Source organism: Macrotis lagotis, chromosome 3 (assembly GCF_037893015.1).
Source record: "Macrotis lagotis isolate mMagLag1 chromosome 3, bilby.v1.9.chrom.fasta, whole genome shotgun sequence".
In the NCBI taxonomy this organism is placed as follows: Eukaryota; Metazoa; Chordata; class Mammalia; order Peramelemorphia; family Peramelidae; genus Macrotis; species Macrotis lagotis.
This window is the reverse complement of record NC_133660.1, coordinates 194,815,818-194,838,810: the sequence shown is the minus strand read 5'-3', so window position 1 is coordinate 194,838,810 and position 22,993 is coordinate 194,815,818. Positions and strand designations below refer to the sequence as shown.

General features: G+C 36.9%; 1 protein-coding gene across 1 annotated transcript in view; it reads right to left on the bottom strand.

Moving 5' to 3' along the window:
* CCDC149 (coiled-coil domain containing 149) overlaps nt 1-19,812 on the bottom strand; it is a 150,730-nt gene extending 130,918 nt beyond the window's left edge. The window contains exon 1 of the mRNA XM_074229693.1: nt 19,698-19,812. Within this exon, the coding sequence (XP_074085794.1) occupies nt 19,698-19,757 (60 nt within the window). The 5' untranslated portion in view covers nt 19,758-19,812. The remainder of the gene's footprint in view (nt 1-19,697) is intronic.
* Between the last annotated feature and the right edge of the window lie 3,181 nt (nt 19,813-22,993).

The window sequence follows — 22,993 nt, the reverse complement described above, 5'->3', positions numbered from 1 at the left end:
GATATCTATATCGATTTCAAGATAGATATTAAAATAATGTCTATTTCTCTAGAGATAAAGATGTCTAGAGAGACAGAGACAGAGAGATGTTGATATTTTAATTCATTGTATGTCATAACCTGGGAAATAAGCATTCTTGATTGTTCAGATATACCTTGTTAGGCTAATCTCTTTTGAGAGGCAATCAATCTCATTGATCTCATCTTCCTTAACATTTTGGGGTATGATTCAATCAGCACAATGTCATTATAGCATACTCATATCTATATAGGTGTATCTATAGATATCTATTTGGTTATCTCTGTCTAGAGACATAAACAGATCTCTATCTAGATATCTGCAGATATCTACAATCTCTATCTAGAGATAAGGACCCATCTTACTTATCATACAGACAGTTTTTTTTTAACACTGCTGAGACTGGCTTGTTTCACAAGGACATTGGCAAATAAACCTAAGTAACTGAAATGATCTCCAAAGTCCTTGGCTTTCAATCATTCAAAGACCACATAACCTTGCTATTTTAGTCAATGCCAAGGGTGACTTTAAGGCAAAACCTTAAGGTTATATATTGATCAGCTGATGAAAGTATGATGAGAGACTTGATGGAACTTAACCCTGTTTTTCCCCCTAATTCACGTTCACAACAATTTTCTAGTACATGGCTTTTGCAAATGATGAGAATCATCTGTACTCCATTCAGAAAGTTCTGTATTTGTTAAATGTGCACAAAATACAAAGCTAAAAGGGATGGTTAACATATTGGCTGATAGAATCAGGATCCAAAAATATTTCAATAGGTTGATATGTTGGGCTTAAAATAAGAAGTTGAAATTTAGTAGGAATAAATGAAAAATTGGGTTAGAACAATTAACTTTCCAAGTTCAAGATGAGGGAAATGTGGTAAGCAGGTCATCTTCATTAATAATAGTTATACTAATAATAGCACTTTCTCTGTTCCCATTGTGCTAAGCACTTTACAAATATCTCATTTGATCCTCCCAACAACTCTGGGAGGCAAGTTATTATTATCTCTAATTTTTTTTTTTTTTTTTGCAGTTGAGAAAAGTGAAGAAAGCGAAGGTTAAAGTGATAACAGTTAGGAAGTGTCTGAGGTCGGATCAGAACTCAAGTCCTCCCAACTCCAGATCTTTTTCTCTATTCACTGTACCAGCTAGGTTCTCCTAATAAATAGATCTGGGAATTTTAGTGGACTACAATCCCAAATACATTCGTGGGGGGGGGGGGAGAGGGAAGAATGGGAAACCATATGTAAATAGGTAAATATATAATATATAAACATTACAAATTTAAAGACATAGCCAGTCAATAAATATTTATTTATTAAACAGCTACTATGTTTCAGATACTATTCTAAGTTCTAAAATACAAATGCAAAGAGACAGATAGTCCTTGCCCTCAAGAAGCTTACAATATAATGGGGGAAGACAACATACAAAAGGAAGCAGAAAAAGAAGAATAATGATGTGGTGTTGCAGGAGATGTTGCAGTATAATGGGAAAATCAGAGAAGTCTCAAAGAAGAGATGAGCTTCCCCTTTTGAAGTTCATGACTCCACACTCCAATCACAGGGTCAGAGAGTAGTGATGATAATTTGAAAATTAAGGGAATTGCAAAAAGTTCTTCTTAGGAGGTAGCCCAAGAGCTGAGTAAGGCTGTTATTTGGCAACAAACTTGTTCTGCTTGTCTTAGCACACAGAATTAGAATCAATGAGCTGAGATTGTAAAGAAGATCTAGATTCAACATACAGACAAATTTTCTAACAATCAGAGCCCACAAATACAGAATAGGAAGTTCCCCCTCATTTGAGGTGTTCTATCAAGCAAAAGCTGAACATTCTTTTATTTAGTGTGGTGTGGAAGGGACCCCCCTTTCAGTTACAGGTTTAAGTCGATGACTTCTAAAGTCTCTTGCAATGATTGGTGTCAAAAAGACAATTTTTGCTTCAGGTTGCAGCTTAGAATGGATGTAAGTACCACACAATTTCTCAAATATAAACAAGTCTACTCTCTTCCTCATATTCAATTCTGGGTCCATATTATTGTCCATATGTAGTGACTAATTCTCCACATAATCCTTTTCCTGTATAACAATTAGCAGGTTTTTGAAAAATTCTACTACAGACTCCTTACCTGCAGAGCCTGTCTCACCTGAAAGTTTAACATTTTTCACCTAGTATTGCCTTTTGAAATCTGAGAGTCAGCCAGGACTAGCCAAAAAGAGTTCAAAATTTTCCTGACCCTGGGGAACATAACCATAAATTTCTTTGGCTATAGACCTCACAACAATGCTGTTCACTAAGCTTTTTTTAAAAAAAAAATTAGTCATCTAACAAACCCACAAATTTGGTTACTTTTCCATCTTTTCCATAGCTTTATCACACACTATAGATGTTACTTTATGACTTTCCAGAGCAGTCCCACATATAGATTAGCAAAGTCCTTCTTTTTCTGGATATACCATATTGTTGATTTATTAACATTGAACTCATGGCCAATAGCACTATAACTCATGCCTGAATGAAGCTTATCTAACACATGTATTTTCTCTATTTTTTAAATAAGGCACATCATTGCCTTTTTTGTGCTTAGGAGCACAAAGTAGCACTTAGCACTATATTTGGGAACCATTTTAAACAGTGAAATCAAAAAACACAAAAATGTGAAAAATGTAGCACTAAATAGATCATGAAAAGGACACTGGTTTAGTTTGAGAGCTAAAACAAAGTGACAAAGTATTTGCTAGTTCAATCTTAGCTGGATTTGTGTCAGGCAACTCAATTTTTTTTGTCAAAAGTACTAGGAGTATTGATTTAGAGATTACAAAAAAATTTTAAGGAGCAAGCAAATTCACAATTATAAAATCCAAAAATAATGAGGATCAACTTTATTGAATATAAAAGCACTTTGGAAATCTTAAAGTGCTCTATAAATATCAGCCAAGACAATTGTTATTATTTATTATCTATGTCTTTATCCGAGTCATTGATTTGGACAGCACAGAGTGAAGGACAGATTCCTAGGATACTCCATTAGAAATGTTTTTTCCCCAGAATGACAATGCATCTTTAATGACTATTCTTTGTGACTGGCCATTCCAATAGCTCTGAATTAGCTTAATTTTACTATTGTCCATCCCATAGCTCTCCATATGGCCCATAAAAATAGCATGAATTTCTTTGTCAAATGCTTTTGCTAAAATACAAATCAACTAAATAAATGACATTCCCTGATCAACCAGTCTAGTAATGCCGTCAAAAAGCTTAATTAAGATAGCCTGATATGATCTGTTCTTGATGAAGCCATTTTAGCTCTTTGAAAAGATTGCTTCCTTTTCTTGTTGATCTCAGAGGCAAAAAAAAATGTGAAGGAGAAAAAATAAATTTTTATTAATTGAAAAAATTAAATTAAAAATAAATAAAAATCATTATTCTTGTCAGAAAAAATGAAGAAAAATAACATTTGTGTGTTTCTAAATGCTTCTTTTATCCATGATCATAATCAATTTGCCCTAAGCACTATTATTTTCCCTTATTGCATCTTTGGTAAGAAAAACTAAAGAAAATACTCCATAAACAAAACTTTTTTTCTCTCCTTAGTATTCCTCATCAGCCTAGGTTCACTCTAAGGTTACGTACTCCTAACCTTATTCTTTCAGGACTATTCCAAGTTTCCTTATTCATTTTTTTTATTAACCTCCCTTGCTTTCATCTCCTGGGTGTGCTACTTTAAAATAAGAACTAGTAAGGCATCCACAATAGTCTCTTTAGCCCTTATTCTTTTCCCCCCTAATCTGAACTGTTTCTTTCTCCCATCATTTCAAATACCACCTCTAAGTAGAAGACTCAAACCAATAGCACTAGTCTTAACTTCTCATCTGAGTTTTAGATCTACATCTCCAAATACCTATATGTCATTTTCCTAGATTTCCCATCATAGATATTCCTCCAAATTTATTACAAAATTGACCTTTTCCCTTGTTCTTCCTTCTAGCTTCATAATTTGTGGTATTAATCTCTTATGTTTGAGACCTTGAGATTTTTTTATTTTTTTGTCTTCCTCACTCCTCAAACAAAATCATTTACCAAGTCTACCACTAAAATATCTCTTATATCTGTCCCTTTTCCTTTATCCTCATTAGGAGGGGAAAGGAAAGTAAATAAATCATTTATATAGTAACTACTATGTGCTAAGCATTTTTTACACCTCTCATCTTATCTAGGATGATCTTAGTATAGATTGTTACAGATCAGATTTACTAAATAGTTACTAAAATATTGTCCTAGCTCAAAAATATTCAGCTGGTCCCTACTATCCATTGTGTAAAGTTCAAATTCTTTGGTAAAACTTTGAGAACTCCTTTTGTCCCATCTCCCATTCAAGTACCATTCCATTTTCTAGACTTAACTCATTTCACTCTCCTTCTTTCACTTTATCCAGTCACTTCACTAGATTACTCTACCCTTTGAACATACTATGTCTTTTCCTGCCTCTACTTGTTCATTAATCCTAGAAGGTCCTCTTTCCTGGTGTTTAATTGTTAAATTCCTATATGTAGTTTAAAATTCAACTCAAAAGCCAGGAATCCTTCCCTAACCAGCAATGACCTTCCCACTTGCACTACATATAACATTGTTTTGCAAATCTCCAGTGAAAAAACAGAATTCAACAGTGTGTTGCACAGAGACAGAAAGATGCACCAAGAGTTAAAATATTGGACTGAAGCAAAATCTGTTATACTTCGTTGAAGTTTAAAAAAAGGCAGAGATAAGAATCATTATTTTAAGCAAGTAACATCAAAAATAGACTAAAATAATGAGATTAAAAGAGAAATTACATTTTGCCGAAAGGTACTATAGACAATGAATTAATATTAATTTAAAAAAAATATATGTACCAGATGGCAAAAATGTAAAACTTAAAAAGTTAAATAACAGGAAAAAGTTGATAACAAAATTATAATGGTAAGGGACTTCATTTTACCTCTGTCAGGTCTAGATAAAGTTAATCAAAAAATATACAAAAACAAGAGAAGAAATTGGATGAGATATTCAGCAAATTATATTCTAGGAAAGATATTATAAACTTCTAGAGATTACTGGATCAGAATTAAAAGGAATATACATATTTATCATCTGTTCATGGCAAAAAATTAACCAAGAAGAGTCAAGATGACAGAATGAGAGGTAGCATTTTTCTTCAGCTCACCCAGAATACCTACTCCAAAATAACTCTGGAAAGTACACCAGGAATTCTGATCAGGAAAGTAAAGGAAAAAATCACCATGAGTCGTTTTTGCAGTCCAAGGTAGCTTAGGAAGATAGCTCTTTGTGTTCTGGGCTGGGAGTACAATGTAAGGAGCATTCTAGCACCCAGGGACAAGAAGGACTGAACAGAAAGGAAAGGAAGTACTGGGGCAGAAAGAGATCCCAGGCAATCTTTGAACCAGCACTGGGAGCAGGAAAAGTTCTAGCAGGTAGCTCTATCACATATTGTCCAATTCCATGTTACAGAGCTAGGGTAGGAAGAAGCAATAGAGAATGAGTGGAACCCAAACTGTGTGAAGCAAGAAAAAAGTTCAAAAAACCTTGTTTTATGGCTCTGAATCCAAGAGCAAAGTAGGGACTCAGTTTGAATCTTTAACCCTACACATAAACCGAAGTAGAACAATCATTCCAGGAACTCAAGACTAATGGGGAGCCAGCAGTTCAGTTTTGTTTGATGTTGCTTTGTTTGAGATCATGATTGCTACTTCACACCTTTTTTATGTTAGCAGAAGCATAATAGATTTTGCTTCAGCCTCTTATTTTAACTTTCTATGCCTTTTCTGTTTCAAGTATGAACCTGCAGAACCTCCCAGCAGGTTAAAAGTGAATGAGTCCAGCATCAGTCTACTGAAACTTAACCACACACAATCCAACAGACCCAAACGGTGGTCAGAAACTTGCAGAGTTCTGACCAAGAGGATAGTAAACAGATTTCTTCTCAGATCACACTACTCTGGAAGCACCAAAAATTTATAGGCTCTCAGAATGAGCTGTGAAAACAGCTGAAGGACATAAAAAGACAAAGCCCACGCTTGACTTCTCCCCCCAGAACTGATCAAAGCCCAATACAAATAAATGCATAAATACAAAAATATTAAATGCATATTTTTCTAAGAATAATAAAAATTATATTAAAGGATCTTTGAAACACAGGTTTAAAACTAATTAGAAACTAAACCTATTCCTAAAGAATGGGTTAATCAAAAAAGCAAATCATGGAAAGAACAATTTTGTTAAAGATAATGACAACAATGAGATAATATACTAAATTCATGGGAAGCAAACAAAGCCATATATTGGAAAAATAAATTTTTATAAAAGCACATATCAATAAAAGACAAAGAATAGATCAATGAATGGACATGCAACTAAAAAAAAACAAGAAAAGCAACAAATCCCCCAATTATCAACAAACTAGAAATCCTGGAAATCAACAAAGAAAATAACAAAATTGAAAAAAATAACACTAAAAACTGAGTTTTCTTAAATAAAGAAACAAAAAATTGACAAGATATTGGCTAATTTGATTTTTAAAAGAAAAAAGAAAATCAAATTACCAGTATCAAAAATGAAAAAGGTAAATTTACAACCAATGAAGAGGAAATAAAAATCTTTATTAGAAACTATTTTACTCAACTATCTACTAATAAAACTGACAATCTAAATAAAATGACTGAACATTTACAAAAATATAAATTGTCCAGATTAACAGAAGAGGAAACAGAATAATAACCCTAAGTTAAAAATTCAACAAAACATAAATGAATTTCACTAAGAAAAAATCACAGAGGGGCGGCTAGGTGGCGTAGTGGATAAAGCACCGGCCCTGGGGTCAGGAGTACCTGGATTCAAATCCGGTCTCAGACACTTAATAATTACCTAGCTGTGCGGCCTTGGGCAAGCCACTTAACCCCGTTTGCCTTGCAAAAACCTAAAAAAAAAAAAAAAGGAAAAATCACAGGGCTAATTGGATTTAAAAGCAACTTCTAATAAACATTTAAAGAACAACTAATTCCAAAAATATACAAACAAATATGGCTTTCATTTCTAAACAAAAGAGAATCAAAAAAAGAAAAAGAAAACTATAGTCCAATTTCCCTAATGAATTTTAATTTAAAAAATTTAAGTAAAAGACTTACAATGAAATTATAGTAATATATCACAAATATCATACACTATGACCAGGTTAGACCTAAACCAGAAATATAAGACCAGTTCAATATAAGTAAAACTATAAGCATAATTGACTTTCTCAATAACAAAAATCATGATTATTTCAATAGATATAAAAACCTTTTGACAAAATACAAAACTATTTTTGTTTAAAAAAAAACCAAAGAAAGCATAAGAATAAACAGAACTTTCCTTAAAATATTAAGTAGCATCTATCCCAACCTAAGAGCAGGCATTTCTATGAAGGGTATATGCTAAAAACTTTCTAGTAGGATGATAAGTAAAGCAGAAATGTCCATTATTACCATCACTTTTCAATATTGTATTTGAAATGCTAACCATAGCAATAAAATAAGAAAAAAGAAATTGAAATAAGCATAGTCAATGAAGAAGCAAAACTATCACTTTCTGGAAATAACATAATGGTTTACTTAAGAATCTTAGGAAGTCAACTAAAAAACTAATCAAATAATTAACATTTGAGGCAAAATTGTAATATTAAGCATACAAAGTAGTTTGTTATCTACAAAACCAAGCAGGAAGAGATAATAAGAGAAATTCCATTTAAATTATCTACAAATAGCATAAAATATCTGAGAGTCTACCTGCCAAGACATACACAGTATATGAATAAAATTTCAAAATACTTCATACAAATAAAGACAGTTGTAAATAAATGGAGAACTCTTAATTATTCATTGCTTATTTAGAATAGTGGACTAAGTCTCTATAATAAAAATGACAATACTACCTAAATTATTTAGTCAAAGCCATATCAATCAAACTACTAAAATTTTTCTTTATAGAGCTAGAAAAAATAATAAATAGAATCCTTCATCTGAAGGAACAAAAGGTCAAAAGTATCAAGGGAAACAATGAAAATAAAAATTAGAAGGATTGGAGCCTAGTCATATCAGATTTCAAACTATACTAATAAAGCTATAGTCATAAAAGCAATCTGTTTTGGATAAAAAAATAGAGAAGTTGATTAGTAAAACAAAATAGTGATTGATCAGTGGAACACAATATATAGAAGTAAATGAGAACAATTATCTGGTGCCTGCTAAATGCAAAGATCATGTGTTGGTGCAAGGAATCACTATTTAAAAAAACTATTGGGAAATCTGTTGTCTAGCAGAAACTAACATCTTATACCAAGAGAAGCTCAAAATTGGCACATAATTTAAATATAAAGGGTAATATAATAAGAAAATTAGTGAATCTGGGAAGAAAATACCTATCAAATCTATGAACAGGGAAAAATTCTTGACCAAACAAAAGATACAAAGAATCACAGGAGGGAAAATGGATAATTCTGATAAATAAAATTAAAATTTTTGCACAAACAAAACCAATCTATGGTCCTAGGGAGGGGAAACAGGAAATTGGGAAAAATCAACAATATTGTAAAGATGGCTTTTCTTTTCCTTAGGTTTTGCAAGGCAATGGGGCCAAGAGGCTTGTCCAAGGCCACAAAGCTAGGCAATTATTAAGTGTCTGAGACTGGATTTGAACTCAGGTACTCCTGACTCCAGGGGCGGTGCTCTATGCACTGCACCACCTAACCACCCCAACATGACTAACTTGTAAAGGCTTAGTAATAATGATCAATGCAAAGGCCTACCACAATTACAATGGCATCATAATGAAACATACTCTCTACCTCCTAATAGAGAACTAATGGACTTTGAGTATAAACTGTAATATTGTTTTCTCTTTTTCTTGCTTTTTTAAAAAAAGCATGGCTAATGTGGATATCTCTTTTACGCAACTATACTTTTTTGTAATAGATCTTATTGGAGAGAGAATTTGAAAATGAATAAAAATATTCAAGAATTTCTGTGCTTTTAAAAATTTAACAAATTTTAAGTCAAAAAACAAAAAATAAAAATTGATTATATATTTGTTCATAAAATTCTCACATACAATTTTAGGTAAGCAGATTCACTGACGTGCATCTTTTATAGATCACAATTCAATAAAAAAAATCTATTCAAGAAAGGGTTGCTAACAAAACAAATTAAAAATTAAATGGAGAGTAAATAACTTACTCATAAAAATGGCTGAGTTGGGGCAGCCAAGTTGTTTAATGGAGAGCATCATTCCTAGAGTCAGGAGGATCTAAGTTCAAATCCAACCTCAAACACTTGACATTTACTAGCTGTGTGACCCTGGGCAAGTCCCTTAACTCAATTGTCTTGCCAAAAAAAGAATGGATGGGTTAAAAAGCAAATCTTTAATGCATCTAAGTAATAGTACAGTGTTTGTATCTTATCACCCTATTGAACTATAGACTATACAAGAGGAAGGACTATTTCTTATAAAAACCTTAAATCTCTAATTTCTAGCACTGAACTCAATAAACAATAGGTGCTTTACAAATGTTGGTTTCATAAAGTAATGAAAATTGAGCAATAAATATGTATAGATTTCCAGCCAAAGGAACTCTCTTAAAGATTCCACTTTACAGAGATTCTATGGGTTAAATTGTAGGTACCTCAAATACTTATGGATCCTTAGGAACTTTCATCCTACACCTCTGATTCATAGTCCATTCAGAAGTCCCTGGGCTATCTAGCATATAAGCAAGATTAACTAGAGGCAAAAGTATGAAGTTGGTAGCTTTCTCTGATGTCCTATTGACCATCCATCTCACTTATTCTGGACCCCACAAATCTCATTACATTATATTTCCTGGTCCAGGGCACTCATCCTACCCTTTATACTTAGGGATTGCTCCTGGCCATATTCTTCACTGAAAGATACTTGTCCATTTCATTTAGTAGCCAAAGGCCAGAAAGGTAATCTGGCCAGATTACACTATTATGCTAATGACTTTCTGCTTTATATCCCATCTGGAGTACGAAGCCACTAAAAATTTTTGAGCAAAATGGTGTGACACATGAAAAGTGATATTTTGGGAAGATGAATGTGATGATGCATAGAATGAACTGGAGGGGTCAGAATGGCAGAGATCCAAGACTGAAGATTATTGTAATTATGTATCAATGATGCAATAAAGGCATGGATTAGGGTGGTGGCAGTAGAATGTAGAAGAAAGAATGGAAGAAACTGAAAAGAAGAAATAACCACATATTTGAATAATGGGGCAATGAGGCATGGCTAGATTTGGAATCAGAGAAAGCTTAGCTCTGCCACTCAAATATGAGATCTTGAGCAAATCATTTTATACCTCTGAATCTCAATTTCTGCATCAAGAAAATGATGGGGTTAGACTAGATAATTTTTCAGGTTCATTCCAGTTTTAAATCTATGATCCTGGGAACCAGCACCAGCTGGCACCAGCTCCATTGGGGAGAGTCTAACAACATAGCAATGGGAGCTTCAGATTAACCTGGATTCCTCTGACACCCTACAGGGTGCCAAGAGTTCCATTAGGATCCTCATGGATGTTTGAAAGAGACTGGGGAAGGGAAAGCAGCCTGGTAGTTGTCATTCAGATACTGACCAAATTTGTTAGCCTATTTTTGCCCTATTCCTCCTTTTTCCAATCTATTCAATGTATTTATTCAATGTGGAAGTCACTAAATTAATTTTTTACATGAGTAGAAATTGTCAATTTTAGAAGCACATATGCGAATCTCCCTATACAGGAGGAAACATGAATCCAATTAGTTAAAAATAGCATTTGTACTGATTCCCCCCACACGCTAATTTTCATAAACTTACTCTGGAATTAGCTTGCCACTATGAAGAGAAATGAACATCAAAAATATTCCTAATAAGCAGTGAGCATGCCTCACAAGGGTTTCAAAGACATTCAGGGAACTTTTCTCACTTTTTAAAAATAATGAAATAATATTTTGTCTAAAATATAATTTCTCATATCATCATCCTCTTCCCCACTTAGCCAACCCTCCAAATCAGCTCCGCATTACAGTTTCTCCCCTATGACAACTCATTCTCCATCTTAGAACTTTGGAATCATCTTTGACTCATTCCCATTTTCCATTTTCCATATCTAGTTATTTACTAAAGCTGATCAATTTTTTTCTTCCCTCTTTATCCAGGCTGATGCTTCCCTAATGTAGATCCTCATTATCTCATACCTGGTTATCTACAACAGCCTCCTGGCTGCTCTCTTCAACTCCTCCCTCTAAATCACCTAGTCAAACTAACCTTTCTAAAACTGCTTTTATCCTTTTGTTCAAAAACCTTAAATGGCTCCCAATTTCATATAATTGTAGATTAGAGCTGGGTGATCTAGACTTCAGCAGATATCCAATCTAGTGCCTATTTTTTACAATTCAGGAAACTGAGGTTCAATGCTATATTGTTCCCTTTCCTTGAAATGATTTCCCTTTCTTTATTCTATTACCAGTCAAATACTGTTCATGCTTTGAAAAATATTACTTCTTCCATGAAGTTTTCCCTGAATAATTTCTAATTTCTGATTTCCAGAAGCACTGTCTATACCACACAGTTTAGCCCTTAACTATATACCATCTTGTATTGTTTGATGCTGCTTCATGTGTGTTTATCTTGCTTCCTTAGCTACAATGCAGCTCCTTAAAAAGGTAAGAACAAAGTTTTATCAATTTTCAAAAAGCGAACTATAAGGACTTGGATATTAATTCCTGACAAAATTCTTTGAGGCAGTCAGATGGGCATAGAGCATTTGTATCAAATTCTGAAAGCCCTGAGTATGAAATCTGCCTCAGATACTAGTTATGTGACCCTATACAAGACAGTTAAACTGCTCTTAGTCTCAGTTTCATCTGTAAAATGGGAGATAATAATAGCAACTATTCCACAGGGCTTTCCTGGAGAATTGAATAAGATATTAAAGATCTTTATAAATCTTTAAAGTCTTATCTAAAATGTTACCTACTATGATGATTTGTGAACCTTTAGTAAGGGAAATTGCAATCAGCAAGAACCAGTATTACTATCATCATCATCATCATCATCATCATCATCATCATCATCATCATCATCATCATATACTTTTATATAGTGACTAATATTTACCAGGTAGTATATTAAGAGTTTTATATGGCCAATATGACCAGAAAGGACAATAATCAATATTGGAAGGGATGTGGGAAATCTGGGACACTAATGCATTGTTGGTGGGAGCTGTGAACTCATCTAATCTTTCTGGAGAGCAATTTGGAATTATGTCCAAAAGGCAGCAAAAATATGCATACCCTTTGATCCATCAATACCACTACTGGGTCTATACCCTGAAGAGATCATGACAAAGGGTAAAAACATCACTTGTACAAAAATATTCATAGCAGCCCTGTTTGTGGTAGCAAAGAATTGGAAATTGAATGAATGTCCATCAACTGGGAAATGGCTGAACAAATTGTGGTATATGTACATTATGGAACACTATTATTCTATTAGAAATCAGGAGGGATGGGAATTCAGAGAAACCTGGAGGGAGTTGCATGAACTATTTCTGAGTGAGATGAGCAGAACCAGAAGAACATTGTACATCATAACAGCAACATGAGGGTGATGATCAACCTTAATGGACTTGCTCATTTCATAAGTGCAACAATCAGGGACAATTTGGGGGTATCTGTGATAGAGAATATCATGTATATCAAGAGAAAGAACTGTGGAGTTTGAATAGAGACCAAGGACTATTACTTTTATTTTTAAAAAAGTTATCATATTTTGTAATCTTGCTATCTCATATTTTTTTTCTTAAGAATATGATTTCTCAGGTGGCTAGATGGCGCAGTGGATAGAGCACCGTCCCTGGAGTCAGGAGTACCTGAGTTCAAATCCAGCCTCAGACACTTAATAATTACCTATCTGTGTGGCCTTGGGCAAGACACTTAACCCCATGCCTTGCAAAAAAAACCTAAAAAAAAAAAAGAATACACATTCAATTTAGATCAATGTAAAGACTAACAGACTGCCTTCTATGGGGGGGGAAGCAAGATTTTTTTGGGAAAATTGTAAAATAAATTTAAATTTATTTTTTTAAAAAGAGTTTTATAAATATCTAATTTGATTCTTACTCAACTACCCTGGAGGATAGGTGTTATTATCCCCATTTTATAGATGAAGCTATTGAGGTACACAGAGATTATGTGACATGCTCAAGTATACACAGCTAGTAAAAATGCCTGAGGTCAGATTTGAAATAATTTTTTCCTTACTCCAAGCCCAGCATTCTATCCATTGCCCCACCTAACTGCCTAAAAAATCAGATATTCACAGAGGAACTAGATGGGCACTTACGAAAAATACTACATATTACATACCTAGATTTCATCAGAGTATCTGACAGAGTCTGTCATGTTGTCCTTATGGATGAGATGGAGAAATGAGGGGTTACATGATAATACAGATAATATAAATAATAATAAATGAATTTGGGGAGAAAAAGGTGAATGAACTAATTCAAAAGGTAACTGCCTAGACATTCAAGAATTGTTAGCTTTGGAAAGAAATCTCTAGTGGAGAGAGTGCCCTAGAGAGTTTTCCTTGGCTCTGTACTGTTTATCATTTTATCAGTCATGAGAATGAAGGCATGAATGGCATGTTTGTAAAATTTCAGAATCATAGAATTTGAGAATTGGAAGAGCCCTTAGCAGCTGTCTAGTCCAGTCCAGAAATGGGAGACTTCCTATGTACAGATGATATGACTCTGGAAGCGGGGGGCAAACTTGCTGGATAACCGTGAGGATCTAAAGAAATCACAATAGGCTGAGCCTAAAAGGCTAAATTTGAAAAGATAAAAGATAATAAGAATAAATGTGAAGCCCTGGACTTGTTCAGGGATAGTAAGTAGCAGAACCAGAATGAGAAAGTCAGTTAAAAAAAACCTGTCTAACTACAGTTTAGAAAAAAAGGGGAATGAACGGATAGTTCCTCCTATGCAAATGATGTGAGAGTTTGAATGGATTATAAATTCACTATGAATTTACAGTGTGACATGGCAGCAAAACAGTAACAACAAAATATCTTGGGTCACATTGAGATATAGTTTCCAGGAAGAAAGAGGACAGAGTCCAGCTACCTCTGTCCTCACCAGCCCATACTTGAGGTATTGTCTTTAGTTCTGACACCACATTTTAGGGGAAAAACTCAGCATACTGAAGTTTATTCAGAAGAGGGTGACCAGAAAAAAGTCATAGAAAAGAAAAGCTTGGCACATGAAGAACAATTAGTCATTGGGCATGTTTATCCTGGAGAAAAGGTGACTTAGATGGAACACTATGGCTATCTTGAAACATTTGGTTTGTTATCATATGGAAGAGAGTTTAGATTGATTCTGTTTGGTTCCACAGAACAGAACTAGAAGCAGTGAGGGGAAAATGACTGAGAGGTAGATTTACACTCAATGCTGAGAGTTCTGGAGAACTAGAACTGTTTAAGGGTTTTGGCCATTGCTATTGATGTCATTGTTGGTATATCTTTGTATAGCCAGTACTTAGTCCAGAACCTGGCTTAGATGTTTGGTGCCTCACTGACTCAATTTAGGGGAAAATGACTTTGCCATCAGAGCTGCCCCCTCCCACAAAAGGGGAATGGGCTGCTCTGAAAGTGAATGAATGCTCTTGTCACTGGCTTCTGAAAGTCATAAGCCAGATAAGCATTTGTCACAGATGCTGCAGGAGACTTCCTAGTTAGATAACTGTTCAACTAGAGGACATTTGATGGTTCTTTCAAATCTCTTTCGATCACCTAAATAAGTTAGCACCTGAGGGATCTGTACTTATGGCATTTCAATTTAATTTGCCAAAATATAAAATACTTTAGGTCAAAGTGTTATTGGGACTAGATTAACATAGGAAGAGATTAAGAAAAATATAGTTTTAAAATTTGGGGTCTTATATTTCATATTTCGTATTTACATCAAAAATTTATTGATTTGGTGAATTATTTCAAGATTTGCCCAAGATTTTTGATGTTTAACTTCAGCAACAATGAAAATAACAATTTCCTGACATTGGATATTTAATTTCCTTTTTTTTTTTTTTTTGCAAGGCAAATGGGGTTAAGTGGTTTGCCCAAGGCCACACAGCTAGGTAATTATTAAGTGTCTGAGACCGGATTTGAACCCAGGTACACCTGACTCCAAGGCCGGTGCTTTATCCACTACGCCACCTAGCCGCCCCTATTTAATTTCTAAGACAGAAGACTGGATGTGCATTTTTTAGGGAGATCATTCTGATTATTTGGGAGTCTAAAATAGAGTTATTCTGTTATATATCAGGTTGTTAGTCTAAAAATAGGAAAATAAAAATGATCTCTAAAGAGTTATCTTAAATGAGAATAACTACCTGTGGGTAAACAGGAAAACAAATTAATTAAAAAATTCTATAAGGCTTAGAACTGAATGGAGTGGGATCCCAGGTAGCATTACTCTCATTCCCCTTGATTTTAATGCTTGGTGATCACTTTAGGAACAGATATTTTATAGGAGCACAAATATATAAGGACAAGGTGATGAAATCTCTAGCTTGGAGGGAAACCCTCCAATTCTGCCACCCCCCCCCCAGTTTCAATAACCATTGGAAAACCCTAGCTCCATTTTAGGTTGGGAATACATTCAATTATATTCAATTTAGCACTTCAATATACAATTCTTTATGTTGTTTTCTGATAGCTTTCTGTGTAAAGTCAGTGTCCCCAGCTTGATTGTAAGCTCCCCAAAAGCATGAACTAAGTTAATATACACATTTGTATCTCCCACTTATATTAATCCTGGTCTAGAAATCATTACCCTAGGGTGATGAATTGAATCACATTAGCCAAGCAACAGGAATAGGAAACATAAAAAGAAAACTCTGCATACTCATACTGAAAATATAAAACTGTTATTTCAGAAATAAACATTGTGCTCTGAGATACCTCAGACCTTTTGATCATGGCTTATTTGTCAAGATTTTCTCCCCATCAACCCTTCCCCCAAAGGAAGAACAAAGAAAGGGAGGAAGAAGGAAGAGGAAGAGAAGGAGGGAAGGATGGCAGGCAGGCAAGTAGACAGGCAGGTAGAGGAAGAGGGGAAAAGAAGGAAATGAGAAAGAAGAGAAGAGAGGGAGGGAGGGGGGAGAGGGAGAGAGAAGGAGACAGAGAGACAGAAAGAGATGAATCCACAAAAAGTCAGGGATTATGACTTCTAATTCTATAGTATCTTTGTCTTTCAGGTGCATGACTACAAAACTTTATGACTTTGATAAGGATTGTTTGAACAAGTAGCCCAGAAAAGGATCAAAGAAGAGGTACAACCAATGACACAGAAAGGGACCAATAAGGAAACCTTTTATGCTAAATGTGAGTCCTACTAACAGAGAGAAAGGAATGCAGCCTTAAGGTGAAAAATGATAAAAACATTAAGGGGCATCCAACCACACCCACCTAGAATTAGAGACAGAGAAGAAAACCAGGCAAATGAGGGCATGTATCTTAGATATCAGGAAAGCAGATTCCAAAGGATTAATGGGAAAGTTAGATGGAGCTAACAAAGAAGTGAGCTAGGTGATGCAGTGGATAACGCACTGGCCCTGGAGTCAGGAAGACCTGAGTTCAAATATGACCTCAGACATTTAATAATTTCCTAGCTGTGTGACCTTGGACAAGTCACTTAACCCAATTGCCTTGTAAAAAAAAAGTTAACCCAATAAGGATGAAAAGCTCTCAAGGATGAAATGCTAAAGACACAAATGGAAACAATTTCCATGAAAACATAAGATAGGAATTGTCAGATGAAACCAATATGGATGCATAAGGAGTTCCCTGCATAGATGAACTCACAGGTTCTGAATCAAGCCAAATATGTCAGCAAAATTATGCTGCAGTCAAAAAACTTTTAATCTTCCTCATCTTGGGCTATGTTAAAAAAAAGATTAACATCCAGGAACAGGACAGGGACATCCTTTGATGCTCTGCCCTGGCCAGAGTAGCACTAGAAAAGTATCCAAGGAGGATCACCAGGACACTGAAGGATCTTGAATACATGCCACATGTAAGAAATGGTTGAAGGAACTTTAGCCTGGAGAAGAGAGGATTCAGAGTGAGGGGGAGGATGTGATACTTGTCTCCAAGTATTTGAAGAGCTACTGTAAAGAAGAGGGATTATACTTGATCCTAATGGGCAAAAACCAGGAGCAGGGGTGTAAGTTGCAAAGAGGAAAATGTAGGCATCACATCAGGAAAAAAAATTATTCTAAAGAGTAGTAGATCATCCCAGAATGGAATTAGTTTCCCCCTCTCAGGTGTTCTTCAAGCAGAATATGACCAGCACTTACTAGATTCCATTTCTGGTATGACTTGGATTTGATTCTCCTTGAGGTCCTTTTCAGCTCTATGAATATGAGTTTGTTATCTGTTCTCTTCTCACATGTCAAAGTTTTCCATCTTAGTTCAGGCCTTAATCACCTATCACCTGGCTACTGAAATGGCTTCTTAGTTGGTCTCCTGTATAATCTCTCCCTTCTCTAATTCTTCCTCCAAATAGCTGCCAAAGTAACTTGCTTTAAGCACAAGGATCACACATCCTCTTCCCTACTCCACAAACATCCGTGGCTCCCTCAGATAAGATATAAGCAACTCTATTGGGTCCCAACCCACTTTTCCAGCTTCATTATAGTTTACTCTCAAGCAAACTGGACTTTTTGCTCTTCCTCAAACATAATATTTCCTCTCCCATTTATATATGTTTGCACTTGGCCATCCTCTATACCTGGAATGCATGTGTTCCTTACCTCCTCATGGAAAAATCCCTTCCTGATCCTCCCATCCAATGCTAGTGTCCTCCATCTCTAAAGAAACTATTTTTATATACTTAAATACATATATAATCCCAATAGAATATCAACTACTCAAGGACATGGGCCACTTCATTTTTGTGCCTAACAGTGTCTCACAAGTAACAGATGCTTAATAAGTATGTCTTTACTGATAGAGAAGGTGGGAAGTCTTTACTAACCATCATTTGAATGGCAACCTAATTCTCATAATGGGAATGTAGGACAAGAATGGGGGGCAGGAGAATGCAACCTTTTTGAGGGCAGGGATTATATTTTAGTTTTGTTATGTCTTTCACAAAATAAACTCTTAATAAATGATTGCTGAATTGAATTGCTGAAGAGAAACTTTTGAGAAGGATGTTGATGTTGCTTAACAGTTTTTGAGTTATAGCTGACTTTCTGACCCCATTTGGGGTTTTCTTGGCAAAGATATTGAGCATAGAAAAAAAATAGATCTGGATTGATCCTGTAATGATTTCGTTTGAGCACCTCCTGGGCTTCCTGCTTGAGGTGACATTATTTAGGGTCTTGCTATGAGGTCAATAAAGAGGGAAAGCACTCTTTTCAGTAAGTAAAGTTAGAGCTCCAAAAATCAATACTCTTCGAACTGGTTACCACCAGTCCTTTAGACACTAGACTTAGTGATTTGATTCCTTCAGAGACTCCAACATAATTAAAAGAATGGTTCTGACATTATTATTAAGATCTATAAGTGAACAGGATTGAGTATATTTTTTTCTCTTGAAGTTAGGAATGGCATGAAGAGTGTGGAAGGATTGTATTCATGGATGATCCTTAAAACAGTTCCATGTGCTCATTTTATAGATGAAGACATTGTGTCCTTGCCTAGGATGACACTGGTGGACAAGAACAATTCCGGTCCAAGTTCTCTCAAAGCAGTTCTTATTTTCCTTTTGATTACCTCCCGTAAAGGTTCACGTTGGGAAGGAGACAGCCAACAATATCAGAACACATCCACAACGGAACCAAGAGATGTCAGGAAGGAAATGAGTGACTGCTCCCTTCAAATACTGAAATATACCTTGATAGCTGCCCCTGTTTTATTCCTTCAATAGATATTTATTGAGTCTGTACTATGGAAGCAACTCAGTTTCACAGAAATGTTCCAAGCTCTACTGCTTAGCGTTGTCATTACTAACAGACCCAGGTGGAAGGCGGAGGAACCAGGTAACAGTTCTTCCCAAAGGAAATGGCTTTATGTTTCAGCAGCCTGCTCTAGGCTTTTAAACAGCTGGGAGAAGAGAAGCCCTTTCAACTCCCTTTCCCTCTCTCTGCCCTGATCCCAAAGCAGGCCAGAATCTTCCTGGAGAAAATTCTACCTTTCCCTAAGCCTGGGTTCCTTCCGGCTGGTTGCCACCCCCACCCCCTAGCCCCCGCCGGGACTGATCCCAGATGGCAAGAGAAGAGTGACGCCCCAAGAAAACAGAAAGTGCTGGCAGAGACGAGAGTTGCCTTAGGAAGAAGAGAAAGGATGGGGAGGGGAAGCAAGGGAGGTCAGGGAAACACCTGGCTCCCGCGTCCGCACTGCGCCCTCCGACCAGCTGCGCGCCCGGGGCGGGGGGAGCCGAGCACAGCTGGCGCGTTCCTCCTGGCAGCTCCCCCCGCCCAGCTCCCTCTGCCGGGGCCCGGGCCCCTTCCCCAGTCCGGGGGGTCCCGGGCCCGGGCGCAGCGCCGAGCACGTCCTCGGCGGCCTCACCTCGCTCACCAGCCCCTGCCAGTCGCTCTCCGTCCGATTGAGATTCATGGCCTCATCCATGCGTGAAGCGGCTTCATCCACAACCTCCTCCCCCGCCCCGGCTCCCTTCCTCCCCCCCGGCCCCTGCGGCCTCGGCGGGCACCGGAGAGGGGCGCGGGAGGGGTGGGCGCCCGCAGCCCCGCGCCGCTGCCGCCTCCAGCCGCCACTGCCCGCACTGTTTACCCAACGTCAGCCTTAGCGTGAGGAACGGGAGGAGGAGGAGCCCGAACCGGGGCCGGGGCCGGGGCCGGGGCCGGGGCCGGGGCCGGGGCCGAGCCCAGCCGGGCTGCGCTCCCCTCCGGGCGCCGGCACCCGCCTCACTCCTGCCCGACCCGCCGCGGCCCCCGAGGCCCCAGGGCCCTCCTCACTGCAGAGCTGGCCGCCGGCCCCCTGCACCCCTGGGCCGGCGGCAGGTGGCTAGCCCTAGGCGGGCCAGAAGCCAGGGCCCTCGGGGCCGACCGAATTGTGGAAGACAATCTGAGACTGGAGCCATTTTTAATCAAAGGAAACTATTGATGAAAAAGAAGTGGTTTTGCCACAGGAGCCATCAGAACAATAACACGATGCCTCTAGGGACCCTCCTGGATTCACCTTTTTTAGAGAATCCATAATGCTCAGTTATCTTGCTTCACATTTATATAGACTCTCCTCTTCCCTCCAGATGCCCCTTCTCTTCATTCTGTTCTGGGCCTGGATTATTTAAAGGCTCCAGAAAGGAGGTGGGGAAGTCCAGCTGAAATCCTTTTTACAGCTAGAGAAACCTACTTTTCAACTGAAAAGAAAGACTGAGGTGGGGCTTGCAAAATCCCAGGGAACTCTGAAGAAAGTGGTAATCCTTGAAAGAAACTGGCTCCATTCATAGACCCTTGTGCCAAATCCTCTGGCAGAGCTCAGACTCAATCAAGAACCTTTATTAAGCACTCCCAGTTAGATAACATTTTAAGGTTTACAAACCTTTCAACAACCTGGGGAAGCAAATAATGCAATTTTTTTTGTTGGGTTCCAACTATGAGAAACTCCGGATATTGAAACTTCCCTTCATCTAGGCCAATGCAACGGGGCAGCTTGATGGTACAGTGGTTAGAGCTCCAGCCCTGCAGTCAGGAGGACCTGAATTCAAATTTGACCTCAGACTCTTGACACTTATTAGCTGTGTAACCTTGAACTTGTCATTTAACCCCTTTAGAGGAGAAGGTTAAGCTGGTGACTTATTACACCCACCTCCCCCAGATGCCATTTATATGCATCTCCTGGCATTCATCTCCTTGACATATTCATCTTCTAGAAGGAAGGACAGAGCTGACATTCTAATGGGGGACAACACATGCAAATAAAGTCTGTAAGTACAAGATACAGAACAGAATGTCCCATAAGTCTTAGCTTTTGAGCTATTATTGCTATACTATCTATTATATAATAGAGAGCATAAATATAATTATATATATTGTAACAGCAACAAGACTTTCGCTACACTCTAAAGTATAAATGGGAGATAAATACAAGATAATTTAGGGACGGAAGCATAAGTAACTGATTGGTTCAGGAAAGACTTCATTTAGGAAATAGTACTGGAGTTCAGATTTAGAGAAAATTTACTCAAGATCTCACCCTAGTGCAAATATCATCTAGATTTATAGATATTTCCATATCTATTGTTTCATTTGTCAAAATGGAACATAGGCTGACCACTGGCTATTTGTCTTGTTACCAAACTGACCAACTTCTTTTTCTGCACATTTTTTTTTTTAGGTTTTTGTAAGGCAAATGGGGTTAAGTGGCTTGCCCAAGGCCACACAGCTAGGCAATTATTAAGTGTCTGAGACCTGATTTGAACCCAGGTACTCCTGAATCCCGGGCCTGTGCTTTATCCATCTGCACATCTTTTTAATGACTTCCTTTTTTCACCCTGCTGCATAATTATGCCTTTATATCTACTATTACTATCCAATACAGGATTCTCCACTCCCCTTTGGGTGACTTCCTAATTATTCAAAGACTTCTATTCTATGACCCACAGCCACTCAGTATCACTAAAAGAAATATGGAGTCATTAAAAGATATTAGAATGTGAGGTCCTTGAGAGCAGGGATTATCTTTTTCTTCTGTATATCCAGAGTGTAGAATATTGCCTGGAACGCTATAGGTACTTCATAAAAAAATTCTTGTTGATTGACTCATTAAAGAACTCAATTTTTTTCAAGGCAGTTCAGTCTGTTCACTTCTGGTCCAGCTCAAGCCACTCTATCTACAGTGTCTGTCTACTGATGAGTTTTCTTTATAACCTGTCCATCCAACTTCATATCTTTGTCTGGACAAAAACCATTCATCCACTTGGATTTTACTTTATGAATCTGTGATTATATGTCTCACTTTGTTATTGCATCTTTCAAAGAATCTTTTATAATTTTGATATATTTGTGGAAGATTTTTTTTTTGGAGGACAACTTGGAAAGTAGCTTTGGGCTCTTTGGAAGGAAACAGTGTTTGGTTTTATTTGTTTGTTTTATAATCAACTAACAAGCATTGTGCAGGATCTTATATTCTTTGCTCCTTTCCATCATCTGTATGATTATAAAGAGGTGATCTGCTATAGAATACTATTTGAGAAAGTCTGCCTTTGTGGTTTGGTGACAAAAGCCCTAGCCTTAGTAGAAAAAGGCATGTAGAAAACTCTTGTTTCCAATATTTAATATCTGTGTGACCTAAGGCTAGTCATTTATCCTTGGGTCTCAGTTTCCTCATCTGTAAAATAAGCATCCTAGTCTAGATAGTTTTTAAGGTCCATTCTAGATCTATATCTTTCTCAAAAATACTTTATCAAGGTTGCCTTTGATGCATGTATAGATAGATAACTCTCAGATTTTTAGAGATGATAAGGTAGAAAAATAGATCGACAGAATTAATATTTTCTTATTTGCCTTTTGGGGGGGAATAATCAAGCTGATCAAGAAGTTAACCTGATTATTCAGGGACCCACAACTGATAAGTAGCAATGCAGAAACTAGAAGTCAAGTTTTTTGGCTCCCAATACAGTGTAATTTCCATTATACCACCTTGCTTCCTGAGACATCAACTGTTAACTGGGATCCTAAGAGTTAACACAGACAGTGCTGAGGGAGAAAAAAGAAAGAAATAACCATTTAACAGTCTGACATTTCATACTTAAAAGGCAAATTACATTCTTCCTCTAAATAACTTTCTAATAACCCATCAGGTTTAGTTTTGACCTGTAATTGTGAACTTTTAGACTGAGTAAA